The sequence below is a fragment of the Pristiophorus japonicus genome, chromosome 2, assembly GCF_044704955.1.
Source record: "Pristiophorus japonicus isolate sPriJap1 chromosome 2, sPriJap1.hap1, whole genome shotgun sequence".
NCBI lineage: Eukaryota > Metazoa > Chordata > Chondrichthyes > Pristiophoridae > Pristiophorus > Pristiophorus japonicus.
In genome coordinates this window covers 370,071,696-370,087,062 of record NC_091978.1, presented here as the reverse complement: position 1 = coordinate 370,087,062, position 15,367 = coordinate 370,071,696, and the positions used below count along the sequence as shown (strand labels likewise).

The window sequence follows — 15,367 nt, the reverse complement described above, 5'->3', positions numbered from 1 at the left end:
CCCCAGGACACCGGGGATAACTTCCCTGCTCTTCTTCGAAATAGTGGCCATGGGATCTGTTACATCCACCGGAGAGGGCAGGCGGGACATCTGATCCGAAAGACGTCAATTTGCAATGCTCCGTCTTTGCCTTGAGTCCGCACGCCATGTGGCAGAGAGTTGACCAGTCTGTTAGATAGCACTCCTAATTTTAATTTTAATGACCAAAGCAATGACATGACTTCGATGTGGTGACTTCCTAATCCCTTACTCCCTCTGCCGGGACTCTGCAAAACGTATCCTCGTCCTCTGCTCTCAAGTGACAGTCCTTTCAATAACGGTTCATTTCAGGCAAAAATGCTTCATGACCAACTATTGAAAGCTATATTGTAACCCTTGAGGTACGTGCGGAATCCTAAGAGGGAATCTGGGAGAGGTGGGATACTTACTGTTCTGATCTTGCTGATTGAGTCTTTAGAAACATAGAAACTAGGTGCAGGAGCAGGCCATTCGGCCCTTCGAGCCTGCACCACCATTCAATAAGATCATGGCTGATCATTCTCTCTCTTTTGCTATTTTACAGGTGCTAACTCAAGCCTTCTTTGGAACGGCACTGAAACAGTGGACCCAACGGTTATCTGGCTGGGCAACAGCACCTCTCAAACGGTAAGCGTCCACCTGTCGATCTGTAGAGCACGCCTGGCTCCCAGGCAACTTTCGGGAGCATGACTCCGGATCTGGGCTCCCACAGGAGCTTTGGCGTACCGGTTCAGTGCTGCTTGTGTGGACCTGCCCACACTGCGATACGTGCACGCGCTAGTTCCATGCAGCAGAGCAGGTCTCCAGTCCTGGTTAACCCTCGCCCCTGGACCAAGACCTCGCTCTGTCAAGCCCGTGTGGTGGCTGGTGTGCAACGGCCACCACACGTTAAAAAAAATCCACCCACAGGCATATGCTACCCCCGCAATTGGATTCCAGGACTGGAACATCAGGTCCTTCATTGAAACATCTGGGAACTTTTGTGGAAGCAAGTCATCCTCGTTCGAGGAACCGCCTCTGATGATGGTTGCGTTAGAAGTAGTTCCATTTGCGGACACCTCGCAGCAGGTGATAAATTTCCATGCCAATGCAGTCAGAACCTGTTAGTTGTTATTGTTTTCTCTGCGATGGCTTTTACAAGTGTGAGACACAGGAGGAGGAGGGGGAGGTGACGGCGTCGATCTTAGGTCGCAGGTGGGTATGCAATTACACGGAACAACTCGGGGTTGAAACTCTGCCCTCCTCCAAATCTGGCCCATTGCACGTCCTCAGTTTCCATCGCTCCACCATCGGCGGCTGTGCCTTCAGCTGCCTGGGCTCTAAGCTCTGAAACTCCCTTCTTAAACCTCTCCGCCTCTCTTTACCCTCCTTTAAGACGCTCCTCAAGACTTACCTTTTTGACCAAGCTGATGGTCACCAGTCCCTACTATCTCCTTATGGGTCTCGATGTTAAATCTTGGCTGATAGCACTCCTGTGAAGCACCTTGGGATGTTTTCAGAGAATCATAGATCGATACCACACAGCACAGGAGGCCATTGGGCCCATCGAACCTGTGCCGGCTCTGTGACAGAGCGATCCAATCAGTCCCACTCCCCCCTGCTCTTTCCCCACAGCCCGGCAGATTTTCTCCTTCCAGTATTTACCCAATTCCCCTTTTGAAAGTTACTATTGAATCTGCTCCCACCGCCCTTTCAGGCAGCGCGTTCCCGATCACAACAACTCGCTGCGTAAAAGAATGTTCCCTCTGGTTTTTTTGCCAATCACCTTAAATCCGTGTCCCTCTGGTTACCGACCCTCCTGCCACTGGAAACTCTATCAAAACCCCTCCATGATTTTGAACACCTCGATTCAGTCTCCCCTTAATGTCCTCTTATTGTAAACATATTAACATTTTAATACGTTAAAGGCACTATATAAATGCAAGTTGATGTTGTTGCTATATTCTTGGCTAACCCATAAAGAAAGAAAGACTTGCATTTACATAGTGCCCTTCACGACCATCAGACGTCCCAAATCGCTTTACAACCAATGAAGTACTTTTGGAATGTAGGCACTGTTGTAATGTGGGAAACGCAGCAGCCAATTTGCGCGCAGCAAGCTCCCACACACAGCAATGTGATAATGACCAGATAATCTGTTTTTCTTAGAAGAACATAAGAAATAGGAGCAGGAGTCAGCCTTTTGACCCCTCGAGCCTGCTCCGCCATTCAATAAGATCATGGCTGATCTGATCATGGACTCAGCTCCACTTCCCTGCCCGCTCCCCATAACCCTTCACTCAATTCTTATTGCTCAAAAATCTGTCCATCTCCACCTTAAATATATTCAACGACCCAGCCTCCACAGCTCTCTGGGGCAGAGAATTCCACAGATTTACAACCCTCAGAGAAGAAATTCCTCCTCATCTCAGTTTTAAATGGGCGGCCCCTTAGTTTGAGACTACGTCCCCTAGTTTTAGTTTCCTCTATCAGTAGAAATATCCTCTCTGCATCCAACATGTCGAACCCCCTCATTATCTTGTATGTTTCGATAAGATCACCTCTCATTCTTCTGAATTCCAATGAGTAGAGGCCCAACCTACTCAACCTTTCCTCATAAGTCAACCCCCTGATCCCCGGGATCAGCTGAGTGAACAATGGTACTTTGTACTGGATACAGACGCCCTCCCAGCCTTTAAGTGTATGTGGATTTGAGTTGAGGTGACAATTTGCCGATGGCTGTTTCAGGCTCTGCTGAAACCCCCTTCACGAGGTTCCGATCAGTCCCTCTCCCCTCCCCTCGTCATTCAGCACCCATTGGTATCAGTTCAAAGATTCCACCAGTTGTAATATGTGCGAGTTACCAATGTTGATTTTACTGACAGAAGTACATTTGACTTCAGGCAGCCTTTGTCCTGACATGTCGTTTTCTCTTTTACCGCAAAACCCTCTCTGTCAGACGGCTGCGATTGTTCGAGGTTCCAGTCCACAAAGCGAGCTTTGAGCGGGTTGTTGCCTGGGACTGAGTGTCGGAGCTCAAACATGCAGAAGTCACGCCCACCATTCTCCGCACTGTGACCCACAAGCCCAGGCTGTAACCCGCCGAGCAGATCCGATGCTGGGAGAGAAGGAGGACATGCACTTTGGCAGAAAAAAATCAAAGAGCAAGTTATTATTTAAATGGAGAAAGATTGCAAATTGCTGCAGTGCAGCGGGACCTGGGGGTACTTGTGCATGAAACACAAAAGGTTAGTATGCAGGTACAGCAAGTGATCAGGAAGGCCAATGGAATCTTGGCCTTTATTGCAAAGGGGACAGAGTATAAAAGCAGGGAAGTCTTGCTACAGCTATACAGGTTTCGGTGAGGCCACACCTGGAATACTGCGTGCAGTTTTGGTTCCCATATTTACGAAAGGATATACTTGCTGTGAAGGCAGTTCAGAGAAGGTTCACTAGGTTGATTCCGGTGATGAAGGGGGTTGACTTATGAGGAAAGGTTGAGCAGATTGGAATTCAGAAGAATGAGAGGTGATCTTATCGAAAAATAAAGATTATGAAGGGGCTTGACAAGGTGGATGCAGAGAGGATGTTTCTACTGATGGGGGAGACTAGAACTAGAGGGCATGATCTTAGAATAAGGGGCCCCCCATTTAAAACTGAGATGAGGAGGAATTTCTTCTCTCAGACGGTTATAAATCTGTGGAATTCGCTGCCTCAGAGAGCTGTGGAAAAATATTGAATATATTTAAAATAGAAATAGACAGTTTCTTAACTGATAAGGGAATAAGGGGTTATGGGGAGCGGGCAGGGAAATGGAGCTGAGTCCATGATCAGATCAGCCATGATCGTATTAAATGGCGGAGCAGGCTCGAGGGGCCGAATGGCTGACTCCTGCTCCTATTTCTTATGTTCTTATGTTTATGTTCTTATACAGAGAGGGCAGCTCGTTCCAAAGCAGTCTCCGCCAGCACATCCCAGAGCAGAACAGGGAGGGGGGCTTCGAGTCAGTCATCCTGCCCCCTCACTCTGGGAAAGGTCTGGGCAATGCCTAAATGGAGGGGAGCTTGGGCGGGACCATAAAAGTACGAATTGTATCTGGAGACTTCACATGGGAACAGGAGGAGGCCATTCAGCCCCTCGAACCTGTTCCTCCATTCGATTTGATCACGGCTGATCTGTATCTTAACTCCATCAACCCACCTTGGTTCCGTGACCCTTAATACCCTTACCCAACAACAATCTATCAATCTCAGTTTTGAATTTTTCAATTGACCCCTCCCAGCCCCAGCAGCGTTTTAGGGGAGAGAGTTCCAGATTCCCAGCACCCTTTGTGTGAAGAAGTGTTCCCTGACATCACCCTGAACGGCCTGGTTCTAATTTTAAGGTGACGCCCCCTTGTTCTGGACTCCCCCCACCAGAGGGAATAGTTTCTCTCGATCCACCCCATCAACTCCATTAATCATCGTAAACACCTCCATCAGATCATCCCCTTAATCTTCTACACTCGAGGGAACACAGCCCAGTTTGTGCGACCTGCCCTCGGGATTTAACCCTTTTAGAACATACATAAGAAATAGGAGCAGGAGTCGGCCATTCAGCCCCTCGAGCTTGCTCTGCCATTCAATAAGATCATGACTGATCTGATCATGGACTCAGCTCCACTTCCCTGCCCACTCCCCATAACCCTTCACTCCCTTATCCTTCAAAAATCTGTCTATCTGCACCTTAAATATATTCAATGACCCAGCCTCCACAGCTCTCTGAGATTTAGCTGGCTTGTATCAGACAGCAGGAACAGATATTTGCTGGCAGCTAAACTCTTCCTTCAGAACAAAAGGAGGCGGGGTTTTATTTAGCGCTTGTGCTGGGCAGTTGCGTGATATCGGCAGCAGAGGGCGCCGGGTGACACCGCAGACCTTGTTCTGTGATGTCAAAGTTCAAAAGTTTAATTGCCATCTTGCATCGACCCCTTGGTCCAGACGTCTGCAGCGGGCTGAGGGAGAGACGGATCCAACAGCGGCCGGCGGTTGGAAGGAGGAGGATGTCAGTAGGAATGGGAGGTTATGAAAGTAATCTTAACCTCCGCCACCCGGAAACTGGACCTGACTGAGAGCCAGCGACAGAAGGCGGAAAGCATAGATTTGTGTCCTGAGCTACGTTGAAACCTGTCTAGACAATGACCCGCAAAAAAACAGACTCTTATTGAGAGACACAAGTAACTTTTTTTCTCTTTCCCACGGCAGCATTTGATGATTCCGCCATCTTCATTTACACCCTATCTAGATTCATCTTTTGTTTCTTAACTTGTCCCATTACTATCTCCCTTTACCTCTACATCCATTTTGTCTCTCTAATCTCTCCTGCCTTCCATCCTATCACAGACCTTCCCTTTTGTTCTTCCCTCCCCTCCCCCCTTTCCCTGCCTCTGCACTTTGCTTAAAACCCTGTTACATCTCAAACTAATTCCAGTTCTGACGAAGGGTCATCGACCTGAAACGTTAACTCTGTTTCTCTCTACACAGATGCTGCCCGACCCGCTGAATGTCTCCAGCATTTTCTGCTTTGATTTATGACCCAAGTAACTTGTTTGGGAGGCTGAGGGGAGATTTAATTGAGCTGTGTAAAATTATGAGGGGCGTAGATAGAGTGGATAGGAAGAATCTATTTCCCTTAGCAGAGGGGGTCAATAACCAGTGGGCATAGATTTAAAGTAATTGGGGGAGGTTTAGAGGGGATTTGAGGGGAAATTTCTTCACCCAGAGGGCAGTGGGGGTCTGGAACTCACTACCTGAAAGGGTGGTAGAGGCAGAAACCCTCACCACATTTAAAAAGTACCTGGATGTGTACCTGAAGTGCCGTAACCTACAGGGCTACGGACCGAGAGCTGGAAAGTGGGATTAGGCTGGGTAGCTCTTGGTTGGCCGGCATGGACACGATGGGCCGAATGGCCTAGTTCCATGCTGTAAGCTTCTATGATTCTATGACAGGTTGTTGCAGGCTTCTGATAGGGTTTCTCCGTCAGCCCCTAATTATCTGCTCATATTACTGTGATGCACACAAGTTTAAATTGCACAATGGAGCCTTGTTTGCAGACACTCAGCAATACATACCATTTACTCCAGATACTTGGGGCTTCCACGGAGTAAAGATTTAATGTAATCGCCCAGGAGATCTTTATGTTGATTAGACGAATAGTGACGGTTGGAGTATACGTTTGAAAAACCCATCACTGATTGCTGACCTAGAATCATAGAGTTGTACAGCATGGAAGGAGGCCATTCGGCCCATCGAGTCCGCGCCGGCTCTTCGAAGACCAATCCAGTCAGTCCAACCACGCCCCCCGCTCTTTCCCTATATCCCTGCAATTGTTTCTCCTTCAAATATTTATCTAATTCCCTTTTGAAGGTGTAATGTATTTGCTTCATGGGTTCTTTGCTTAAGAATTCATAGCAACACATTGCTATTAAGAACTAGCTGGTTTATTAACAAAGGTTTAACAATCACACTACACATTACCAGTTCATCCGCCAGGCTCACAACCAACTGCCCCATCGTGGATCCCCCGAACCCAACTGGCTGGGGTTTTATTGAGTCTCATGAACATCACGTGACTGGCTAAGCCACTCCCACTCAACAGCTCTACAAACCTGTGAGCAGACTCACCGGTAAGATTACAGAAGGCTACTATTGAATCTGTATCTACCATCCTCTCAGGCAACACATTCAAAATCCTCACCACTCGCCGCTTTAAAAAGGTTTTTCCTCGTGTCGCCTCTGGTTCTTTTGCCTTAAATCTGTGCCCGCCGGTTCGCGAATGATTGAAGGAGGAATTCAGCGAAGCGTTGTCAAGAAAGACTTTAAAGAACGGTGGAATGTTACGGCACAGAATGAGCCCATCGAGTCTGCGCGCATGGCTTTCTCCACTGGCCATCCAGTCTAATCTCACTCACCAGCACCTCCCCCTCCCCTCCCGCCCCTCGTCCCGCCCTCCCCCCCCCCCCCCCCTTTCAAGAGACGATCTAATATAGCGGTGAAAGAATTGATGTCCCTGCTGCAATGCCGGTTTGGCAGAGGTTTACAGAATAGCTGAGTTAGTGATGTAACCTGAGCTGTGGCCAACTTGGAAGAGTGCCGAAAAACCCAAGAATTCTACAGGCATTAACTTCAGATTGATTTGCTCGGGGAGCACGGAGCTGGGACCTCTTTGTCTCCGAGGGAGCTGGCATTTGACGAGGGGTGGCGGGGGAGGAGATGAGAAAAGGAGGATCCCTCAGCTTCCCGTACCAAACATGTTGTCGGCGGGTGGAAGGTTTGGGAGTTTGGGCTGACTCGATGAGGCCTACCTCCGGGGGGGCACCTCCCACGTGACTACGCACGGTGGGGAAACCCGGGTGGGGGTGGTGGGGTGGGCTTGATCTGAGTCAATGCCGTGTGGGGGTCCGCTACATCGCGAAGGGATTGGGACAGAGCGCTGAATTAGCACACGGTCCTTTTCGCCTGGGGTTTAAAGCCAGCCCACATTGACCAGATCAAAACCAACTTGTTTAGATGCCAATAAGAACTTGCATTTCTATAGCGCCTTTCACATCCTCAGTATGTCCCAAAGCACTTTACAGCTAATGAAGTAGTCACTGGAGTGTAGTCACTGTTGTAACATAGGAAACGCGGCAGCCAATTTGCGCACAGCAAGCTCCCATAATTTATTTTTAAATCAATTTTATTTTAGCTGTTTAGTTGAGGGATAAAAATCGTTCCAGGATACCGGGGAGAATTCCTTTCTTCTTCTTCGAAATAATGCTGTGGTATCTTTTATGTCCACCTCAGAGGGCAGACGGGCCCTCGGTGTAACATGTCATCTGAAAGACGGCATCTCTGACACTGCGGCACTCCCTCAGCACTGCTCCTCTGACAGTGCAGCACTCCCTCAGTACTGCCCCTCCGACACTGCGGCACTCCCTCAGTACTGCCCCTCTGACAGTGCGGCACTCCCTCAGTACTGCCCCTCCGACAGTGCGGCGCTCCCTCAGTACTGCCCCTCCGACAGTGCGGCACTCCCTCAGTACTGCCCCTCCGACAGTGCGGCGCTCCCTCAGTACTGCCCCTCCGACAGTGTGGCACTCCCTCAGTACTGCCCCTCTGACAGTGCGGCACTCCCTCAGTACTGCCCCTCCAACACTGCGGCACTCCCTCAGTACTGCCCCTATGACAGTGCAGCGCTCCCTCAGTACTGCCCCTCCGACAGTGCAGCACTCCCTCAGTACTGCCCCTCCTACAGTGCGGCGCTCCCTCAGTACTGCTCCTCCGACAGTGAGGCGCTCCCTCAGCACTGGCACTGGGATCGTCGCTCCCTCAGTACTACCCCTCCGACAGTGCGGCGCTCCCTCAGTACTGCCCCTCCGACAGTGTGGCACTCCCTCAGCACAGCCAGTACTGCCCCTCCGACAGTGCGGCACTCCCTCAGTACTGCTCCTCCCACAGTGCGGCACTCCCTCAGTACTGCCTCTCCGACAGTGCGGCACTCCCTCAGTACTGCCTCTCCGACAGTGCGGCACTCCCTCAGTACTGCCTCTCCGACAGTGCGGTGCTCCCTCAGCACTAGCACTGGGAGCGGCGGTCTGGCTCAAGTCTCTGGAGTGGGACTTGAACTTACAATCTATTGACTCAGAGGCGAGAGAGCTGTCCGCTGAGCCATGCCTGACACATTGCTCCAGTAAGGAGTGCTCTCTGAATTTGGGGTTCAAGTGCGGTTTTGGTGTTTTCAAGTTCCAAGTGCGTTGTATCTGACCCGAAAGCACTTGTTGCTAAAAGTTGATGTGAAATGTAGAACGACTTTCAACTTTTCACGCTAAAATGGGAGGTTTTCCACTTTGAGGCTCCCGCCAAATATCCGAGGATCAGATCGAAGAACTGCCAACCTCAACAACAACAACCACCTATTTATATAGCGCCTTTAACAACAACAACTTGTGTTTATATAGCTTCTTTAAAGTAGTAAAATGTGCCAAAATGCTCCACAGGAGCGATTATCAGACAAAATTGGACACCGAGCCACATAAAGAGATACATTAGGACAGGTGACCAAAAGCTTGGCCAATGAGGTAGGTTTTAAGGAGCGTCTTAAAGGAGAAGAGAGAGGCGGAGAGGTTTAGGGAGGGAGTTCCAGAGCTTGGGGGCCCAGGCAGCTGAAGGCACGGCCACCGATGGTGGAGCGATGGAAATTGAGGAGTTGCGCAAGAGGCCAGATTTGGAGGAGCGCAGAGATCTCGGGGGGGATTGCGGGGCTGGAGGAGGTGACAGAGATAGGGAGGGGTGTCTTCCTTCACCTTGACAAATACAGAAACCGCGAGATATCTGGCAAAAAGTGAATGGCTGGTTGCCGTGTGAAGTTCCGTGAGTCAGCAGTGAGGGGAAAGGACAATGGTATTGTTGCGTGCTGGCATCACAGGCACAATGGAGCGCTCCTCGTTGTGTGGAACGTTTCCCTCCGCGAGTCGATGGCGGTTTATATCGCGGAGCCTCACACCTGCACCCAGTTGAATTCTGTTTCTGGTTTTCCTGCTTTCTGCTGATTTTCACAGCGAGAGCTTATCAAACCTGATAGACTGTAATGGATCCAGGTACAGTTTGTAGGCGCGGCGATTTGTATTTTATTTGCTGGGGAGGTGCTGAAGTTGGTGAAACCACCGAGAGCTAATCGAGAGGCAAGGCAGGGGAGGAGAGAGGAGAGGAATTCTTGCACTCGGGTATCGGCCCAACCTGTTGCCAAGCAACCACTGGGGACCGGTCCAGGGATATATATTCCCAACACTTCACTGTGGGCTCGACTTTCCACTTAGTTCGCTAGGGCCCAAAAAATGGGCGAAGTTGCAGCCTTCATGATCGCTGGACCATCGCCTATTGTTTGGATCGTGACTTTCAGCTCGGCGATAGCCCAGCGATATGAAATGGAAAGTCTAGCCCAATGTCTCTTCGAGTGAGACGTTAAACCGAGGCCCCGTCTGCCCTCTCAGGTGGACGTAAAAGATCCCGTGGCACTATTTCGAAGAAGAGCAGGGGAGTTATCCCCGGTGTCCTGGGACCAATAGTTAGCGCTCAATCAACATAACAAAAAACAGATTATCTGGTCATTATCACGTTGCTGTTTGTGGGAGCTTGCTGTGCTCAAATTGACTGCCGCGTTTCCCACATTACAACCATGACTTTTAATATCGGTAAGTATGAGGTGGTGCATTTTGGTAGGAGGACGCAGGAGGCCACTTACTGCTTGGATAATAAGAGTCTGAATGGAGACGAGGAGAAAAGGGATCTACAGGTACAGATAGACAGATCGCAATTAGTAGCGACACGGGTTAACAAGGCCATAAAAGTAAACCAATCACTAGGGTTCATTTCTAGAGGGATAGAATTGAAAAGCAGAAAAGTTATGTTAAACTTGTATTGAACTTGGAGTAATGTGCACAGCTCTGGTCTCTAAATTGTAAAAAGGATATAGAGGCACTGGCGAAAGTGCAAAATAATGGTCACACTTCTTGGTAGCAATGTAGAGTTCCAGAAAACTGATTCTCTTTCTCTTCTCTGCCCAGAACACAAGCATTGACTGGTCATTACTGTCACGGATGGATTGCATGGCATATGGAGGCAGCATGGTTGGTATGAGCTGTGACTATGTTCCAGATGTCACCTTGATGTCGTTCATCCTCTTCCTCGGTACTTACACCTGTTCGATGACACTGAAAAATTTCAAAACCAGCCCATACTTCCCAACCACAGTAAGTCGGAAGGATTAACACTCTGTCTTTCTGTCTGTTTGGCTTGTTTAACTCGTTTTCATAGAATCACAGAAAGGTACAGCGCAGGAGGAGGTCATTCGGCTCATCGTGCCTATGCCGCCCCTTTGAAAGAGCGATCGTGCTCAGTCCCACTCCCTCGCTTTGTGTCCGTAATCCTCATCCTCCAGCACCTGCCTTTAAAATTATCCATGGAATCACAGTCCACCACCTTTTCAGGCCGTGTGTTCCCGATCCCCACAGCACTCTGAGTGAACACATGTCTCCTTATCTCCACTCCGGATCTTTGCCAATGATTTTGAATTGATGACCTCTGGCTGTTGACCCGCTCGCCAGAGGGAATGGTTTTTCTCTTACCTATTCTATCGAAAACCTTATAGCTGAAGTCCCTCATCGCCGATAACATCCCGGTAAACCCCCTCTGTACCCTCGCCAAGGCCTTCACATCTGTGGTGCCCAGAATTATCCACAATACTCCAACTGAGGCCGAACCAATTCTAAGAGCAGACAAATATCCCTCTGCATGTTGGCCAATGACGGCCAACACTTATCCAATAGGCAGCTCAATCCGAATGTGACCCCCTACCCTGCATCAAACTGCACTCTTATTTTCGGTTATATTCTGAGTAATTAATGCTTCAAACATACTGAGTGGCATAGTGGGAAGCAAACCGTCCTTTCACCTCTATATTTTAGCCATGGCTCAGTGTGTAGCGCTCTCGGGTTGGAGTCAGAAGGTTGTGGGTTCAAGTCCCACTCCAGGGACTTGAGCACAAAAATCTAGGCTGACACTCCCAGTGCAGTACTGAGGGAGCGCCGCACTGTCGGAGGGGCAGTACTGAGGGAGCGCCGCACTGTCGGAGAGGCAGTACTGAGGGAGCACCACACTGTCGGAGGGGCAGTACTGAGGGAGCGCCGCACTGTCGGAAGTGCCATCTTTCAGATGAGGCATTAAACCGAGGCCCCGTCTGCTCTCTCAGATGGATGTAAAAGATCCCATGGCACTATTTCAAAGAAGAGCACGGGAGTTCTCCCTGGTGTCCTGGGGCCAATATTTATCCCTCATTCAACATTACTAAAACAGATTATCTGATCATTATCAACTTGCTGTGAGTGGGAGCTCGCTGTGCGCAAATTAGTTGCAGCGTTTCCCACATTACAACAGTGACTATACTTTCAAAAGTACTTCATTGGCTGTGAAGCGCTTTGGGACGTCCTGAGGTTGTGAAAGGCGCTATATAAATGCAAGTCTTTATGTTTTTGTTTGAACCCCTAACTGACTGGATGGTCGTCTTCTTGATGTCTTGGCTGTAAGGTCCTATCTGGAATACGTTTGGGTAGGCTCAATGCAACTCCTAACAAAGGTGGCCCAGACCATCTTACTCCCACATTGTGCGCGTGATGTCAATGATGGTCTCCCCGCCTGTAATGCAAGGATGCTCACAGGTTGGTAGAGCTATTGAGTTGGGAGTGGCTTAGCCAGTCATGTGATGGTCACAAGGCTCAATAAAACCCCAGCCAGTTGTGAAGAAAGAAAGAACTTGCAGAGATGCGGTCCCTTTCATAAGAACATTCGACCATAAGAATTAGGAGCAGGAGTCGGCCATTCGGCCCCTTGAGCCTGCTCCGTCATGCAACAAGATCATGGCTGATCTTCGACCTCAAGAAAGAAAGACGTGTATTTATATAGAGCCTCTCACGACCACCGGGAGTCTCAAAGCGCTTTACAGCCAATGAGGTATTTTTGGAGTGGAGTCACTGTTGTGATGTGGGAAACGTTTCCCGCCCGATTCCCATAATTCCTCAATTGCCCCTGGAGTCCGAAGGGACCTCACAACCTCAGGACATTCCAAGGTACTTCACAACCAATGAGGAACATTTTTATTTTGCAGCGTAGCCACTGTCGCAAGGGAGGGAGACACGGCAGACAATTCACTTGGACACTCGGGGAATGGAGGGGTGTGGGGATCGGGCGGGAAAGTGGAGTTGGGGCAGAAGGTCAGCCGTGTTCTTATTGAATGGCGGACGGAGCAGGCTCGAGGGGCCATGTGGCCGACTCCTGCTCCTAATTCTCATGTCCTTGAACAGCAAGATCCCACCTGCAGCGGTGTTTTGATCGCAAGCTCCCCTTTAAATAAATAAATGACCTCATCCTGTGCCGCAGGCAAAATGTGTCCATCCTAAACCTAATTCATCGGCGCGCTATATTATGAAGGGTGGGGGATATGGGAATAAAGACTGACCTAGATGATCGAATATTCTATGTATCTCCGGGATCGACTGCAGCTAAGTCCACGGATGTCTCTCTGTGTCAGCAGCTGGTGAGAGTTAAGGGCTTTTTTAGGCTGGATTAATGTTGTCGTGTTTTGCCTGATTGCTTTTGGAAATTAGGAAAGATATTTTACAGAGCTTTATATGCCTGGAGGTCAATGATACAGCAGTTGTTCCTGGCCTGTAGAGGGATTGGCCTTCATCAGCTCAATTGCCTTTCCATTCTTCCATGTGATCGCAGTGTCCACACTCTCACACACACACATTCACGCTCACACACTCACACGCATACACACTCTCACACACTCACCCACACACGCACATTCTCACACTCACAAACACACTACTCACACACTCTCATACTCACACTCACATTCTCACACTCACACACATATTCTCACACTCATACACACACTCACTCATTCACACATGCACACATACTCACACTCACACACATACAACACACTCACACTCACTCACACACACACTCACACACATACACACACTCACTCCATTCTCTCACACTCACACCCACACACACACGCTCACATTCTCACTCACTCACTCCTCACTCACTCACACACTCACACACACACACACACCGTGTCTCTCTGTATGCCTGTCTGTGAGCGTATCCCTGTGTGTGAGTGAGTGAGAGCTAGTGAGCGAACATTTCTCCCCCTGAGCTGGGAGCTTTCTGTGCCAGTGTGACTGGAGCAGCACGCGGGCTGATTGCCCGTGGTGGAGGGGGGCTGTTTGGATATTGTTTGGAGTATGTCATTGTTGGCTGGAGGTGGATCTGGGCGTGTCACTGAGTTGCTGCACTGTGTTCCAGCCGGGCCGAGCAAGCAGTCAACTTAGCAGAAAGCGCTTTGAAATGTGAGCACGGAACTTTCACACTGACTGAGCACAGAAATCCATCAAGCCCTGCATCTAATGCCAGTAAAGCCCGTGACTGGCTTTGACTAGCTGCCCAGTCCGGGTTTGCCAAAGTCACTGTGTGTTTTGCCCGTTGCTTTATCAGTAGCGATGGTCTGGGCCGCTCCGTCATTGTTGCCCCAGCTCTGTGCTTCACACCAGCGGCTCGGTACACAGGCGTTAGCCGAGGCGGTGCAAGACAGTTGCAGGGTCAGCGGGGGTTAGCCTTCATCATCACAGGCAGTCCCTCGGAATCGAGGAAGACTTGCTTCAACTTGCTTCAACATAAGTCCTTAGGTGGCTGAACAGTCCAATACGAGAACCACAGTCCCTGTCACAGGTGGGACAGACAGTGATTGAGGGAAAGAGTGGGTGGGACTGGTTTGCCGCACGCTCCTTCCGCTGCCTGCGCTTGGTGTCTGCATGCTCTCGGCGACGAGACTCGAGGTGCTCAGCGCCCTCCCGGATGCACTTCCTCCACTTAGGGTGGTCTTTGGCCAGGGACTCCCAGGTGTCGGTGGGGATGTTGCACTTTATCAGGGAGGCTTTGAGGGTGGTCCTTGTAACGTTTCCCCTGCCCACCTTTGGCTCATTTGCTGTGAAGGAGTTCCGCATAGAGCAATTGCTTTGGGAGTCTCGTGTCTGGCATGCGGACAATGTGGCCTGCCCAGCGGAGCTGATCGAGTGTGGTCAGTGCTTCGATGCTGGGGATGTTGGTCTGGTAAAGGACGCTAATGTTGGTGCGTCTGTCCTCCCAGGGGATCCTTACAGGGCCGACGTTGGCAGATCGGCGAGACACACGCGGCCGAACAAAATGGCGGGCAGTGCGGCCGCGACACGGGGTCCCAGCAAGCGAGGCTCCATGTCGGGAGCGCACCTTCGTAAAATGCCCTGCCCCCCGTCATCACAGTGAGCTAACAACAACCTGCATTTATATAGCGCCTTTAACGTTGCAACAACGTCCAAGGGCGCTGCACAGCAATCGATTGTCAGCCCCAGCCCGTCCCAAAGCACTTTACAGCCAACGAAGTTCTTTTTGGAGCGTAGTCACTGTTGTAATGTGGGAAACGCAGCAGGCAATTTGCGTACAGCAAGCTCCCACACACAGCAATGTGATAATGGCCAGATAATCTGTTTTAGTGATGATGGTTGAGGGATAAATATTGGCCCCAGGACACCGGGGATAACTCCCCTGGCCACCCCCTCCGCTCTCCTTCGAAATAGTGGCCGTGGGGTCTTTTACATCCACCCACTCGCTCCGTGGCAACAACAACTTGTATTTATATAGCACCTTTAACATACTGAAACGTCCCAAGGTGCTTCACAGGAGCGTTATGTGATAACATATTTGACTCCGAGCCGCATAAGTAGAAATTAGCACAGGTGACCGAAAG

At 50.0% G+C, this 15,367-nt stretch overlaps 1 protein-coding gene across 5 annotated transcripts in view; it reads left to right on the top strand.

Moving 5' to 3' along the window:
* LOC139250615 (electrogenic sodium bicarbonate cotransporter 1-like) overlaps positions 1 to 15,367 on the top strand; it is a 245,188-nt gene that overhangs the window by 186,060 nt on the left and 43,761 nt on the right. For all 5 annotated transcript variants that reach the window (XM_070873017.1, XM_070873015.1, XM_070873016.1 and 2 more), the window contains exons 15-16: positions 563 to 645; positions 10,581 to 10,766. In XM_070873017.1, the coding sequence (XP_070729118.1) occupies positions 563 to 645; positions 10,581 to 10,766 (269 nt within the window). The remainder of the gene's footprint in view (positions 1 to 562; positions 646 to 10,580; positions 10,767 to 15,367) is intronic.